Here is a 12,947-nt window from a genome sequence, read left to right as displayed (position 1 = left end):
GTTTCACTTGTTTCTGTGTTGTTGCTTGTGATGATCACACCTCGTCTCAGGTGTAGCTTAAGTGGTCATTCCAACTCCTCTATTTAGTCTGGTCTCACCCATCATGCTATGCGGTTGATAGCTCCTTTCTGGTTTTGGAAGTACTAGTGGTTGGTTCTCCACTGAGTTCCTGCTCGTCTGCGTACTTCGGAGTTAAGTGTCTTTTTCCTATTTCTAGCTTGTTGTATTCCCCTATCTTTTGGTATTAGGCTTGAGGAAGTCTCCTGTTCCTTTAGCTGGGAAGGAACAGGTCATCTTTTGTCCCGACACTATCTCCAGGGCCCTTTAGGGTCATATAGGGCTCTAGGTTACGGCGTATGAACATTCCTACCATCGAGGTCTGTTCATACTGATAGTAGTCAGGACTCGGTTTAGTGATTCACTAGGTGGTGACCTTTCCCCTTTCCCTAGTTTCCAGGCCTAGTACCTTTTCCCTTCCCTCCTGTGTTCGGTGTGGAGTTTACTACCCACACTGCGCCGTGACAGATACCTTCTTTCAGCCTGATACAATTATTTTTGCTTTTAATCATTTGTCTAATATGATAATCTTAACCCCTTAAGGACCGGGCTCATTTTCACCTTAAGGACCAGGCCATTTTTTGGAAATCTGACCAGTGTCACTTTAAGTGCTCATAACTTTAAAACGCTTTGACTTACCCAGGCCGTTCTGAGATTGTTTTTTCGTCACATATTGTACTTCATGTCACTGCTAAAATTGGGTCAAAAAATTTAATTTTTTTGCATAAAAAAATACAATTTTTACCAAAAATTTTGAAAAATTAGCAAATTTCAAACTTTCAGTTTCTCTACTTCTGTAATACATAGTAATACCCCCAAAAATTGTGATGATTTTACATTCCCCATATGTCTACTTCATGTTTGAATTGTTTTGGGAATGATATTTTATTTTTTGGGGATGTTACAAGGCTTAGAAGTTTAGAAGCAAATTTTGAAATTTTCAGAAATCTTCAAAATCCCACTTTTTATGGACCAGTTCAGGTTTGAAGTCACTTTGTGAGGCTTAGATAATAGAAACCTCCCAAAAATGACCCCATTCTAGAAACTACACCCCTCAAGGTATTCAAAACTGTTTTTTCAAACTTTATTAACCCTTTAGGTCTTCCACAAGAGTTAATGGCAGATGGAGAAACAATTTTGAAATTTCTATTTTTTGGAAAATTTTCCAATATAATCAATTTTTTCCAGGAGTAAAACAAGGGTTAACTGCCAAACAACACTCAAAATGGTTTGCCCTGATTCTGTAGTTTGCAAAAACACCCCATATGTGGTCGTAAACTACTGTTTGGCCGAACGGTAGCACATAGAAGGAGGGGAACACCATATGGGTTTTGGAAGGCAGATTTGGCAGGACTGGTTTTGTTTATACCATGTCCCATTTGAAGCCCCCTGTTGCACCCCTAGAATAGAAATTTCAAAAAAGTGACTCCATCTAAGAAAGTACACCCCTCAAGGTATTCAAAACTGGGTTTACAAACTTTGTTAACCCTTTAGGTGTTCCACAAGAGTTAATGGCAGATGGAGAAACAATTTTGAAATTTCTATTTTTTGGAAAAGTTTCCAATATAATACATTTTTTCCAGGAGTAAAACAAGGGTTAACTGCCAAACAACACTCAAAATGGGTTGCCCTGATTCTGTAGTTTGCAAAAACACCCCATATGTGGTCGTAAACTACTGTTTGGCCGAACGGTAGCACATAGAAGGAGGGGAACGCCATATGGGTTTTGGAAGGCAGATTTGGCAGGACTGGCTTTGTTTATACCATGTCCCATTTGAAGCCCCCTGTTGCACCCCTAGAATAGAAATTTCAAAAAAGTGACTCCATCTAAGAAAGTACACCCCTCAAGGTATTCAAAACTGGGTTTACAAACTTTGTTAACCCTTTAGGTGTTCCACAAGAGTTAATGGCAGATGGAGAAACAATTTTGAAATTTCTATTTTTTGGAAAAGTTTCCAATATAATCAATTTTTTCCAGGAGTAAAACAAGGGTTAACTGCCAAACAACACTCAAAATGGGTTGCCCTGATTCTGTAGTTTGCAAAAACACCCCATATGTGGTCGTAAACTACTGTTTGGCCGAACGGTAGCACATAGAAGGAGGGGAACGCCATATGGGTTTTGGAAGGCAGATTTGGCAGGACTGGTTTTGTTTATACCATGTCCCATTTGAAGCCACCTGTTGCACCCCTAGAATAGAAATTTCAAAAAAGTGACTCCATCTAAGAAAGTACACCCCTCAAGGTATTCAAAACTGGGTTTACAAACTTTGTTAACCCTTTAGGTGTTCCACAAGAGTTAATGGCAGATGGAGAAACAATTTTGAAATTTCTATTTTTTGGAAAAGTTTCCAATATAATCAATTTTTTCCAGGAGTAAAACAAGGGTTAACTGCCAAACAACACTCAAAATGGGTTGCCCTGATTCTGTAGTTTGCAAAAACACCCCATATGTGGTCGTAAACTACTGTTTGGCTAAACGGCAGGACATAGAAGAAGGGGAATGTCATATGGTTTTTGGAAGGCAGATTTTGCTGGACTGGTTTATTGACACCATGTACCCTTTCAAGCCCCCTAGAGTAGAAACTCCATAAAAGTGACCCCATCTAGGAAACTACGGGATAAGGTGGTTGTTGTTTTGGGACTATTTTAGGGGTAAATTAGATTTTTGGTTGCTCTATATTACTCTTTTTGAGGCAATGTAACAAAAAAATTAAATTCTAAAATTGTTTCTACATTCGCTATTTAGTTTTGTGGAACACCTAAAGGGTTAACGTAGTTTGTAAAGTAACTTTTGAATACCTTGAGGGGTGTAGTTTCTTAGATGGGGTCACTTTTTTGGAGTTTCTAGTCTAGGCTACATCAGGGGGGGCTTCTAATGGGACATGGTGTCAAAAAAAAAACTGTCCATCAAAATCTGCCTTCCAGAAACCATATGGAGTTCCCTTCGTTCTATGCCCTGCCGTGCGGCTATATAGCCATTTACGACCACATATGGGGTGTTTCTGCAAACTACAGAATCAGGGCCATAAATATTGAGTTTTGTTTGGCTGTTAACCCTAGCTTTATTACCGGCAAAAAGGATTCAAATGGAAATTTTGCCCAAAAATGGGTGTTTTGGCACCGTTTTTATTTTATATTTTTAACACCGTTCATCCGAGGCGTTTGGGCAAAAGTTATTTTTATAGCGACGACTTTTACGCACGCGACGATGCCCAATATGTATGGCTCTCAGACTTTGGAGACACTAAGCAGGCATCCTAAAAACTGCGGCCCTCCAGATGTTGTAAAACTACAATTCCCACCATGCCCTGCTGATGGCTGTAGGTTATCTGGGCATGCTGGGAGTTATAGTTTTACAACATCTGGAGGGCCGCAGTTTGAGGATGCCTGCACTAAAACTAATATTTTTTTGGGAAAAAAAAAATGTTTCCGTGTCTCCAAAGTCTGAGAGCCATAGTTTTTTATGTTCTCTAGTGGACTGTTGGGGATTATAAAAATTTAGTACTCCATGGAAGTGTGATACTCCCTGAAGCAATCGATAATGCAGAGGCCCGGATGATCGGGGCACGTGTCACACTGAGTGGTGGTGTCCTTCCGTATCCCCCTCTTGTGACACACTCTGCACTTTTTTTGGGTTCGTCCCTTCTTTCCAGTATGGGGGACCACACCTGGAAAGTGTTGGCCAGGGACGATCCGGGCGCCTCCAATTCCCGAGGTACTCCGGCCTGCTCTTTCCCGGTCCGAAAAGATCAGGGCCTTGAGGACTGCCTCATAGAATTGGAGGAATGTCCCTGTGCTGCCAGCGCTTCGGGATAGTACAAAAGAGTTGTACATGGCAACCTGCACCAAGTAGACCGCAACTTTTTTGTACCATGCCCGGGTTTTGCGCATGGCGTTATATGGCTTGAGGACTTGATCAGAGAGATCAACTCCTCCCATATACCGATTGTAGTCGACGATACAATCGGGCTTGAGGACCGTTGCCGCGGTACCTCGCACAGGGACTGGGGTGGTGCTGTTACTGTGGATTGTGGACAGCATAAGGACATCCCTCTTGTCCTTATACCTGACCAGCAACAGGTTTCCACTGGTAAGGGCACAGGTCTCACCCCTGGGGATAGGTACCTGGAGGGGGTAGGCAGGGAGGCCGCGTTGATTTTTCCGCACGGTCCCACAAGCGAACGTGGATCTGGCGGCAAGGGACCTGAACAAGGGGATACTGGTATAAAAGTTGTCCACGTACAAGTGGTAACCGTTATCCAGCAGTGGGTACATAAGGTCCCACACGAGTTTCCCGGTAACACCCAGAGTGGGGGGACATTCTGGGGGTTGAATACGGGAATCTCGCCCCTCGTACACACGAAATTTGTAAGTGTACCCTGAGGTACTCTCACAAATTTTGTATAGCTTCACGCCATACCTCGCCCGCTTTGTGGGAATGTATTGGCGGAAACTGAGTCTCCCCTTGAACGCAACGAGAGACTCATCAACCGCGACCTCCCTTCCAGGTACGTAGGCCTCCATGAATTTGGCCCCAAAGTGATCGATGACCGGCCGTATCTTATACAGCCGGTCATAGGCAGGATCACCTCGGGGTGGACATACTGCATTATCGGAATAATGCAGACATTTCCGGACGGCCTCAAACCGGGAGCGTGTCATGACCATACTGTACAGTGGGGTCTGGTATAGGACGTCCCCACTCCAGTATTGCCTGACACTGGGTTTTTGGACTAGACCCATATGCAGCACGAGGCCCCAAAATGTCCTCATCTCGGCTGCACTGACCGGCGTCCAGCCACCGGGTCTAGCCAAAAATGAGCCTGGGTTTTGAGCGACGAACTGTTGGGCGTACAGATTCGTCTGCTCCACCATCAGATTCACCAGTGGGTTACTGAAAAAAAAACTAAAATAGTCAATTTCAGTAAACCCCACTGTGGGAATCTGGATTCCAGGATTGCCAGCAAAATCCGGAATCTCAGGCTCAAAGTCCACTGGGGGACACCAACTAAGTTCATCGGCAGGGGGCTCCGGTGGACTTATTTGGTGGGCCGGGAAACCAGTACGAACCCCAGGGCGGCTCGTACTAGGGTGGGCCACAGGATCCCTAGCATGTGGGGCCCCTGGCTCCGCCTGGCGGCGTCTCCGCCGCCTCGGTGGCTCATCATCATCCGATGATGATGAGGAGGATGCGGATGACAAAAGGAACGTGGGGTCATCCTCATCCTCACTGGGGCTCTCAGAGTCGGAGGCAATCTGGGCGTATGCCTCCTCGGCCGAGAACATCCGGCGGGCCATGGGTGTGTGTGCGTGTATGTGTGCGTGTGTGGAAACCTTTATTATATGTGCGTGTGTGTGGGGGCAACGGGTGTTCACGTACTAAAAAAGGCAAAAAAAGAAAGGGCAAGTGTTAGGAAAAAAAAAGTTCAAATTTGCTGATCAGCGGTACAACGCTGATCAGCGGTCGGTGGGGTGGTGCGGTGGTGGGGTGGGCGATGCGCTAACAGTGGACGGACGCTAAAAAGTGCCGGCCAGTCAGCGCACGCAGAAAAAAAAAAAAGTGGTGGTGAGGGGAAGGGGGGCTGGTGGGGGGTGGGGGGGCTGGTGGGGGAAGGGGGGGCTGGGGGGGGGTGGGGGGCTGGTGGGGGTGGGGGGGGTGCGGGGCTGGTGGGGGGGCACAAGTGGCAGGGGGGGGTCTGGGGTCTGATGGATCAAAAAAAGTTTTGAAATAAAAGAACTTTTTTTTTCTTCTAACTTTTCCCTTCTTTCCCTGCCTAACGATGCCTCTCCCTCACTGACCCTAACCTACCTGGGTGGCGATGGGTGCAGGAGGGTGATGGATGGCGATTAGGGGGACGCAGGAGCTGGTGCCGAACGGTGCTGCACGGTCAGGGTGCTGGACAGGAAGAGGAGGGGAGAGAGGAGCGCAGGAAGTTTGAATCTCGCGCCTCTCTCCCCTGCTCCAATCAGCACCCTGGACAGCGGCGTTCAGCACCAGGGCCAGCACCGCCTCTCCAAATCCTCGGACTGCGATAGGTGGTGTATAATTACGCCACCGATCGCAGTCTTTTTCCGGTTCATCGGGTCACAGGACACCCGAATGGACCGGAAACGCAGAAAACCGCAGGTCTGAATTGACCTGCGGTTTTCTGCGATCGTCGATACGGGGGGGTCAAATGACCCCCCCCTGCATTGTTACGGGATGCCGGCTGAATGATTTCAGCCGGCATCCCGTTCCGATTAACCCCCGCGGCGCCGGAATGCCGATTTTAAGTCAGGACGTACCGGTACGTCCTGTGTCCTTAAGGACTCGGGAAATAGGGCGTACCGGTACGTCCTATGTCCTTAAGGGGTTAAAGGGGAAATCCCAAGAATAAAAAAAAAAATCTGGAGTGATGCACAGCTTTATTTTAACTATATCAGTGCACAAACTGCTGTAATTGCCCCCCTTTTTTAGATTCTTTACTCACTACTCTGAAGCTATGGTCTGTTCATTTTCTGTGGGTGGGCGGAAACTCTTAACATGTGACCATCAAGCACCTGCATCTCCCAGAAGTGCATCGCAGTTAACTATTGTTAACACTTTCCTCCTCCTGCATAGAAAATAGACCCTCACATACAGCCCCAGTGATTCCTCTAATAAAAAGCATGGTGGTATGTGATGCCTCCACGGCCTGCAGAGAGATATAGCTATATATGTCATATATGCTTCACTAAAAGAGCACTATGCCGGCATTGACAGGAGGAGGGGAGCAGAAAAACATACCATATATATTGGTCCACAACTGATTGCAGAAAAAGTGGACCAGAACTTGGGCCACAGTAGAAACATCAGGGAGCGCTAAGAAAATTGAATGTACATAAAAAACACTTAAAATATTTTTATTGTTTGTATATTGCAAAATACTTGATTTAAAATGCATGGGATCACCCCGTTATGTAGTCTTTTTGGTTTATAATGTGTTACGATCACATACTCAGGTCACAATTTGCACTTCTGCCCAATATCACTTTAGGGCCCTCTAGTGATACTGTTTAGAATATGACATTTACCCTTCATGCACATGGACAATTCTGATGGGGCCATATTTAGTGCAGATCCATAATGTATTCTGAATAAGGCTACTTTCACACTGGCGTTTTGGCTTTCCGTTTGTGAGATCCGTTCACAAGCGGTCCAAAACTGTTTTGCCCTAATACATTCTAAATGGAAAAGGATCCGCTCAGAATACATCAGTTTGCCTCCGTTCCGTCTCCATTTCACTCTGGAGGCGGACACCAAAACGCTGCCTGCAGCGTTTTGCTGTCTGCCTGGAGAAGCGGAGACAAACGGATCCGTCCTGGCACACAATGTAAGTCAATGGGGACAGATCCGTTTTCTCTGACACAATAGAAAACGGATCCGTCCCCCATTGACTTTCAATGGTGTTCAAGACGGATCCGTCATGGCTATAGAAGATATAATACAACCGGATCCGTTCATGACGGTCGCATGCGGTTGTATTATTGTAACTGAAGCGTTTTTGCAAATCCATGACTGATCCGCAAAAAACGCTAGTGTGAAAGTAGCCTAATACAGAATGCATTGGGCCTTATATGATTGCAATTAATTGCTTGTTTCCTGCCTTGCAGCATGTCTGGTATGATGTCCAATGCTGGTGGGGGCCCCGCTGCAGGTGTTGGGGGTCTGACAGATCTCTCCAGTCTTATACAAGCGTAAGTATTTCACTCTATCTTAAATATTCATGATATAACCCACAGAATATTTCCTAAGTGTCTGATAGGTGCGGGGTCTTGCCTCCAGGACCTTCACTCATTTACAAGGCGGGGTAGCGTGACACCCAATAGTTACAGTACCAAATTCAATAGAGAGGTGACATCTACTGCAACCTCTTTCAAGCGTCACTGTACTTTCACACAATTTCATTTAATTTAATAGAGAATGGTGTAACTAGCAAAATTTGAAATCACTTCATTAAAAAAAATATCCCTTTATCCACCTGAAAAAAGCCGTAAAGTCATGGCCACTAGGGGTCTCACTTCCACCTAATTTGCAGTCCACTGCCCGTTGTCAGGCAAGATCCGTCCCTAATAACAGAGACACAGAAGACGGCACAGAGGAAGTGGGGCCTGTCAGACCTAGCTGAGATCCTGAATAAAACAGGAGCGTCCTGCTTTTCTGCTCATTCATTGCTCTGCTAGATTTATATCAAGCTGACAGCTCAAGGGCCCATTCTACTACAGCTAAGGGGGCGTGTCCATTATGCTGCAGCTCTCACCCTATCACAGCTCAGGAGGCAGTTGATAAGCCTGGAGCATGTGCGGCCTTCTCAGTGAGCCAGACAATGGAATAAGAAAAAAACAAACAGCAGGTGGCGCTATACAGATACATTTTATTGAATAACTCATTGGCTATGCAAAATGTTTAATTAAATGTAATTACAAAAGTATTCAGATCCAGGTACTGTCCGCACAGTAGGCAGGGAAACACACACAGTGAGCCCCAACTGAGCCCAACCCACTTTCCCTGCCTACTTGCAGTGCAAGCCCTAAGCAGTAAGACCGCAAATGGTCGACGTACTGCTAAGTGCCAGCCAGACAGACACAGAGGCGCAATCACACAGAGATGGGTTGTAAAAAAAAGGTCAAAACCAGGAGGACGACGCGGTACAAAATCAGAGGACGGAGGGTAGTCAAAATAGGCAAAGTCAGAACCAGATGGGTAACATGGTACGGAATCACTAGACAGAAAGAGGTCAGAGGCAAGCCGAGGTCAAAATAACAAACAATCCCATACGCATAGAGAGCACCGGAAGCACAGCAAGGGAGTAAACCTATAACTGGCAAAGGTGTATTGCCAGCAGGGTATTTAAATAGAGTGGTGAGTCCCTGGATCAGAACCTGATAGGTCCAGGGATTCGGTGCCTATTGGACCAGAACAGCATGTATCCTACAGATAGGCAGGCTGAGCTGTCACTTAGGTAAAGTAAAATAAACAATAAATAGACATGTATTCGCTCGCCCTTTTACAGCAGTACCGCACCTCCTGGATCTCCACAGTGCTCTAGAGGAACCCAGGCTTGGCTGCGTCAGTTCAGTCCATCCTTAATGCTGTGAATACTGGACAAATTTTCTGGCACTTGCAGTTAAAAAACTTTTGGTTAAAAATACATTTTTATTTCAAGCGCATAAAAACATCATACAATACAAAAAAAAAACATACAAAAGCTACGGCTTTCGAATAACACACATCATCCTTCCTGCATGGCTGCAAAAAGTAAGATTTACTAGTGATATAGGTTTCTCTTGCAGGGGACAGCAGTTTGCGCAACAGATCCAGCAGCAAAATCCTGAGCTAATCCAACAGCTGAGAAATCATGTGAGGAGCAGATCTTTTAGTGGAACCACTGAGGAGCATCCATGACATACAACAGGCATGTGCTCGGTATAGCTTTACCATACATGTTATAAGGAAACGCTCTCTCTCCGGGGGTCTCAATCACAGATTTCTCGCAGACGACCAGATTGAAGTCCAAACGATGCTTAATTTTCTAGCACTTTAGCACAATACAGCAACCAAAATAACTCCTGCCCGTCTAGGCACTACCTAATACATAATTCATTCCCTTACTCACCTCTAAAGAACACAGTTCACACACATGATCAGATGTGGCTTTCTCAGCCCAAACAGTGCAGCAGCCTCCAGGCTGTGACTATAACAACATCAGTGCCTTTGGGGGATTGTGGCCCAGAAGTCCACCTGACTCTGGCCGTGCGACCCTCTCTCCGCAGGCGTTGCTAGGTCCCCCAAACTCAGGCTTCCTCAGGCTTTCTTTCTCACTCTCAGGCCTCCTCAGCCTTTCCTTCCCACTGACTAACACACAGAGGGTTGGTTTTATGCCTCCTTGATTAGAGCAGGCCTCACCACGATCACCTCAGGTGAAAGGGATACCTGTGCCAGAAGTGTGTGGACTGGCAGATCCCACTACCAAACCTATCTGCCAATCCAAGTAAAGTCCAGCCCAGAAGAAAATGTATACAAAACTGTCTCAGCAAACTATACTTTGCTGAGACCACTGCAGCTTTCCGGATTTTAGTTATCTCACCCAGCTGAGGTATCCGGGTGGGATACACATGCCTTCCCGCACTGTCCACATTACCACAATGTGCATTCATGAATATCTGCCGATACCCCTGTAAGCTTCTTTGCAGGGTAGCATGTTTATATGGTTTCCTTAATACTGTTTTACTTTTTCAGCTGGACAGGCAGACAGTCGAAAACGAAGCACCCACTGCGCACATTAACGTGAGAGGCTGGAGCGGCTGGACTCCCATCAGACTGCATTACTCCAGTATGCTCCATTGTCACCCACATGCAACTTCGGCAGAGCATTGGCACATGCCACATGGTATATTGCGGTTCGTGACGTGTAGGACGGAACTCAACCCCACTTGCATTATGTCTTAAGTTTTATGTATCTTCTGCTAAATGAAGGAGAATTGACAGATTCTGGAAGAGCTTTACTGCAGCCTAGAACTCATTACTATGGCTATGGGTTGGTAACGACTATTAGTAATGCAGATTGTCTTTATAGAAAGAATGTATGGTCATGGATCTACCCATGCTTCATCATGTCTTGGCACAGAATTCATTACATAGTGGAGGGGTGTGCACTTTATGACTTTAAATTATGTGTTGAATCCTACAAATTTTAGAAAATAACTTTGTGCCCATATTTCATCTACCTTGTGTGATTTTAAGTAGTTTGATCATATCATACATTGCTTTGTGACAAGTTTAATTGTCTTGTGCTTTGACTTTTATCTGTTATATGGTTTCTCAGCTCTATATTAATATAATGTACAAATGATCCACAAATTTCTACCCATCTGTCTACTGACCCTGGACTTCATTCTTAGATGGTAAATATCTTTTAAATGCTATGACCATACCCATGTACTACATGTGTATCCAGTGCTTGATTTACAAGCAGTCTGTAAGCATGGATTATCTGGTACTGCAGACTCCACTCATCAAGTAGGACCAACCTATAGTCATATATGGCACAACATCTAGCAGCCTTTGCAGCCTTCCCCTTGTTCCTCCCTGGGTGTCCTCCTCTCACTCCCACAGTACAGTGAATGTCTAATGAACATAAATATAAACATCATTTACATATGAATTTGGCTTGGAGCTACTCTTAAGGGTGTCATCTAAGTGGACCGCAGGTCTTCACTCTTCAACCCTTGCACAGGGATCTGGACTCTGCTGCAGGGGAACCACCAGGCTCCTACCTCCTGAAACAACAGCGCAGAGTCCCAAAGATAGCAGGTAAAATCAGAGTCAGGGAAGGCAGAGTTTGTGCAATCCAATAAACAGTCCGAGGGTAAGGATGGGCACTTCGGGCTCAGTATGGAGATCAGGCAGAGATCAAGTCAGGCAGTGAAGAGTCAATATTCAGAAAACAGGCAGATGTTGGTAAACGACTGAGTAGACAGCTTATGGTGCACCTTTGCATAATTCTAGCTACTAGAACCTATTGCTCCTGCACCTTTCCAAACGGTAAAGTGCTTTAAGTACCCCAAGGTAAGCAGCCATTGGCTTGGGAAGATTAGGGTGCGCACGCTGGCCCCCTGAGATTTAGGGGGGCGCGCATGCAGACACAGGCCTCAGTCTGTGAGGAGGTGAACGGAGAAGCATTTTAGGAGGAGGGGAACGCCAGCTGGTCTGAGCCACCAAAGCACAAGAGCAATGGAGTGAGTGATCAGAGTGGTGGCCGTGCCCACCAGAGGGATCTAACCGCTTCCATAACATTCTTGGACATCTTGTGTAGATAACAAGTTAGCACCAAATTTTCCTGGTGATTTAGGATAGTGAAGGGGTAGTAAAGGGCTACATGTACCGGTAATTTTATTACATCTAGAATTTGGTGCTAATGATATAGCTTTACTGTATAATGGTATATTGGAGCTCTTTTTTGTTATAGAGTCTAAATCTTCTGCCCTCCTTCAAACAGAGTTACATGCTAAAAGTCTAGATATCTGGAGCCACCACCAATAGTAAAAAATGAGTCCTCAGTATCAGAGTCATTTGTTTTCACTTCTCCTGTGGAAACGCAGGAAAAAATGCAGCAGATTTCTCCATCGGATTTCTGATCACTTGTGAACCCAGCCTAATAGGGCATTTAATCAAGGCCTGCAGTTTATTTTTAATGCATGATTTTATTTTTTATTGCTCCAAATAGAAGTTATGTTTAAATGAAAAATTCTATGAACTATGACATTAAAAGGGATATCTGGGAATTTCATAGTGATCAATATCAGATCAGAGATGGGGTTCGATACATGGGTCCCCACGCTGATCAGCTGTGCGAAGATGCCGTCGCCCTTTGTGAGCACTTATGCCTCTTCCTAGGCCAGTGATGTCACAGTACATTGGTCACGTACAGGGGCGGATTGGCCATAAACTCTACAGGGAAACTTCCCAGTGGACTGATGCCCATGGGGCTGTCTCAGCCCTCCTTTTGGCCAACCAGTGGCAGTTTTTAGGGATGTATTTTGTGCTGCTGGGGCAGTATATTGAGATGCACTGTGGTATTTGGCTCTGCTGGGGTGGTATAATATATAATGCAACAATATGGTATTGTTGGCACTGCCTTCTGTCAATTTGGACCAGACTACAAAATGGGTCACTTTATGTTCCTGGTGCGCCCCTGGTCTCATGGCCTAGGTGCAGCTCAGCCCCATTCAAGTGAATTGTCCTGGGCTGCAATACTAAGCACAGCCGCTATACCATGTATGGTGCTGGGCTCTGGTGAGCACTGCGGCTTGCACAAACAGTGCTCTGGATCCTGAGGACATCAATATGAAAATCCTGGATAACCCCTT

At 45.5% G+C, this 12,947-nt stretch overlaps 1 protein-coding gene across 4 annotated transcripts in view; it reads left to right on the top strand.

Annotated features, from left to right (window-relative positions):
* SGTB (small glutamine rich tetratricopeptide repeat co-chaperone beta) overlaps positions 1-11,356 on the top strand; it is an 85,845-nt gene extending 74,489 nt beyond the window's left edge. For 2 of the 4 annotated variants that reach the window (XM_040421344.1, XM_040421346.1), the window contains exons 10-12: positions 7,692-7,775; positions 9,372-9,438; positions 10,318-11,356. In XM_040421344.1, coding sequence (XP_040277278.1) covers positions 7,692-7,775; positions 9,372-9,438; positions 10,318-10,527 — 361 coding nt within the window. In that variant the 3' untranslated portion in view covers positions 10,528-11,356. Of the gene's footprint in view, positions 1-7,691; positions 7,776-9,371; positions 9,494-10,317 lie in introns of all 4 variants that reach the window. The other 2 variants (XM_040421347.1, XM_040421348.1) reach the window with 2 other exon arrangements.
* Positions 11,357-12,947: the final 1,591 nt, after the last annotated feature.

The sequence above is a fragment of the Bufo bufo genome, chromosome 2 (genome assembly GCF_905171765.1).
Source record: "Bufo bufo chromosome 2, aBufBuf1.1, whole genome shotgun sequence".
Taxonomy (NCBI): Eukaryota; Metazoa; Chordata; class Amphibia; order Anura; family Bufonidae; genus Bufo; species Bufo bufo.
The sequence above is the reverse complement of the archived record's forward strand: the minus strand, read 5'-3'. Positions and strand labels throughout refer to the sequence as shown.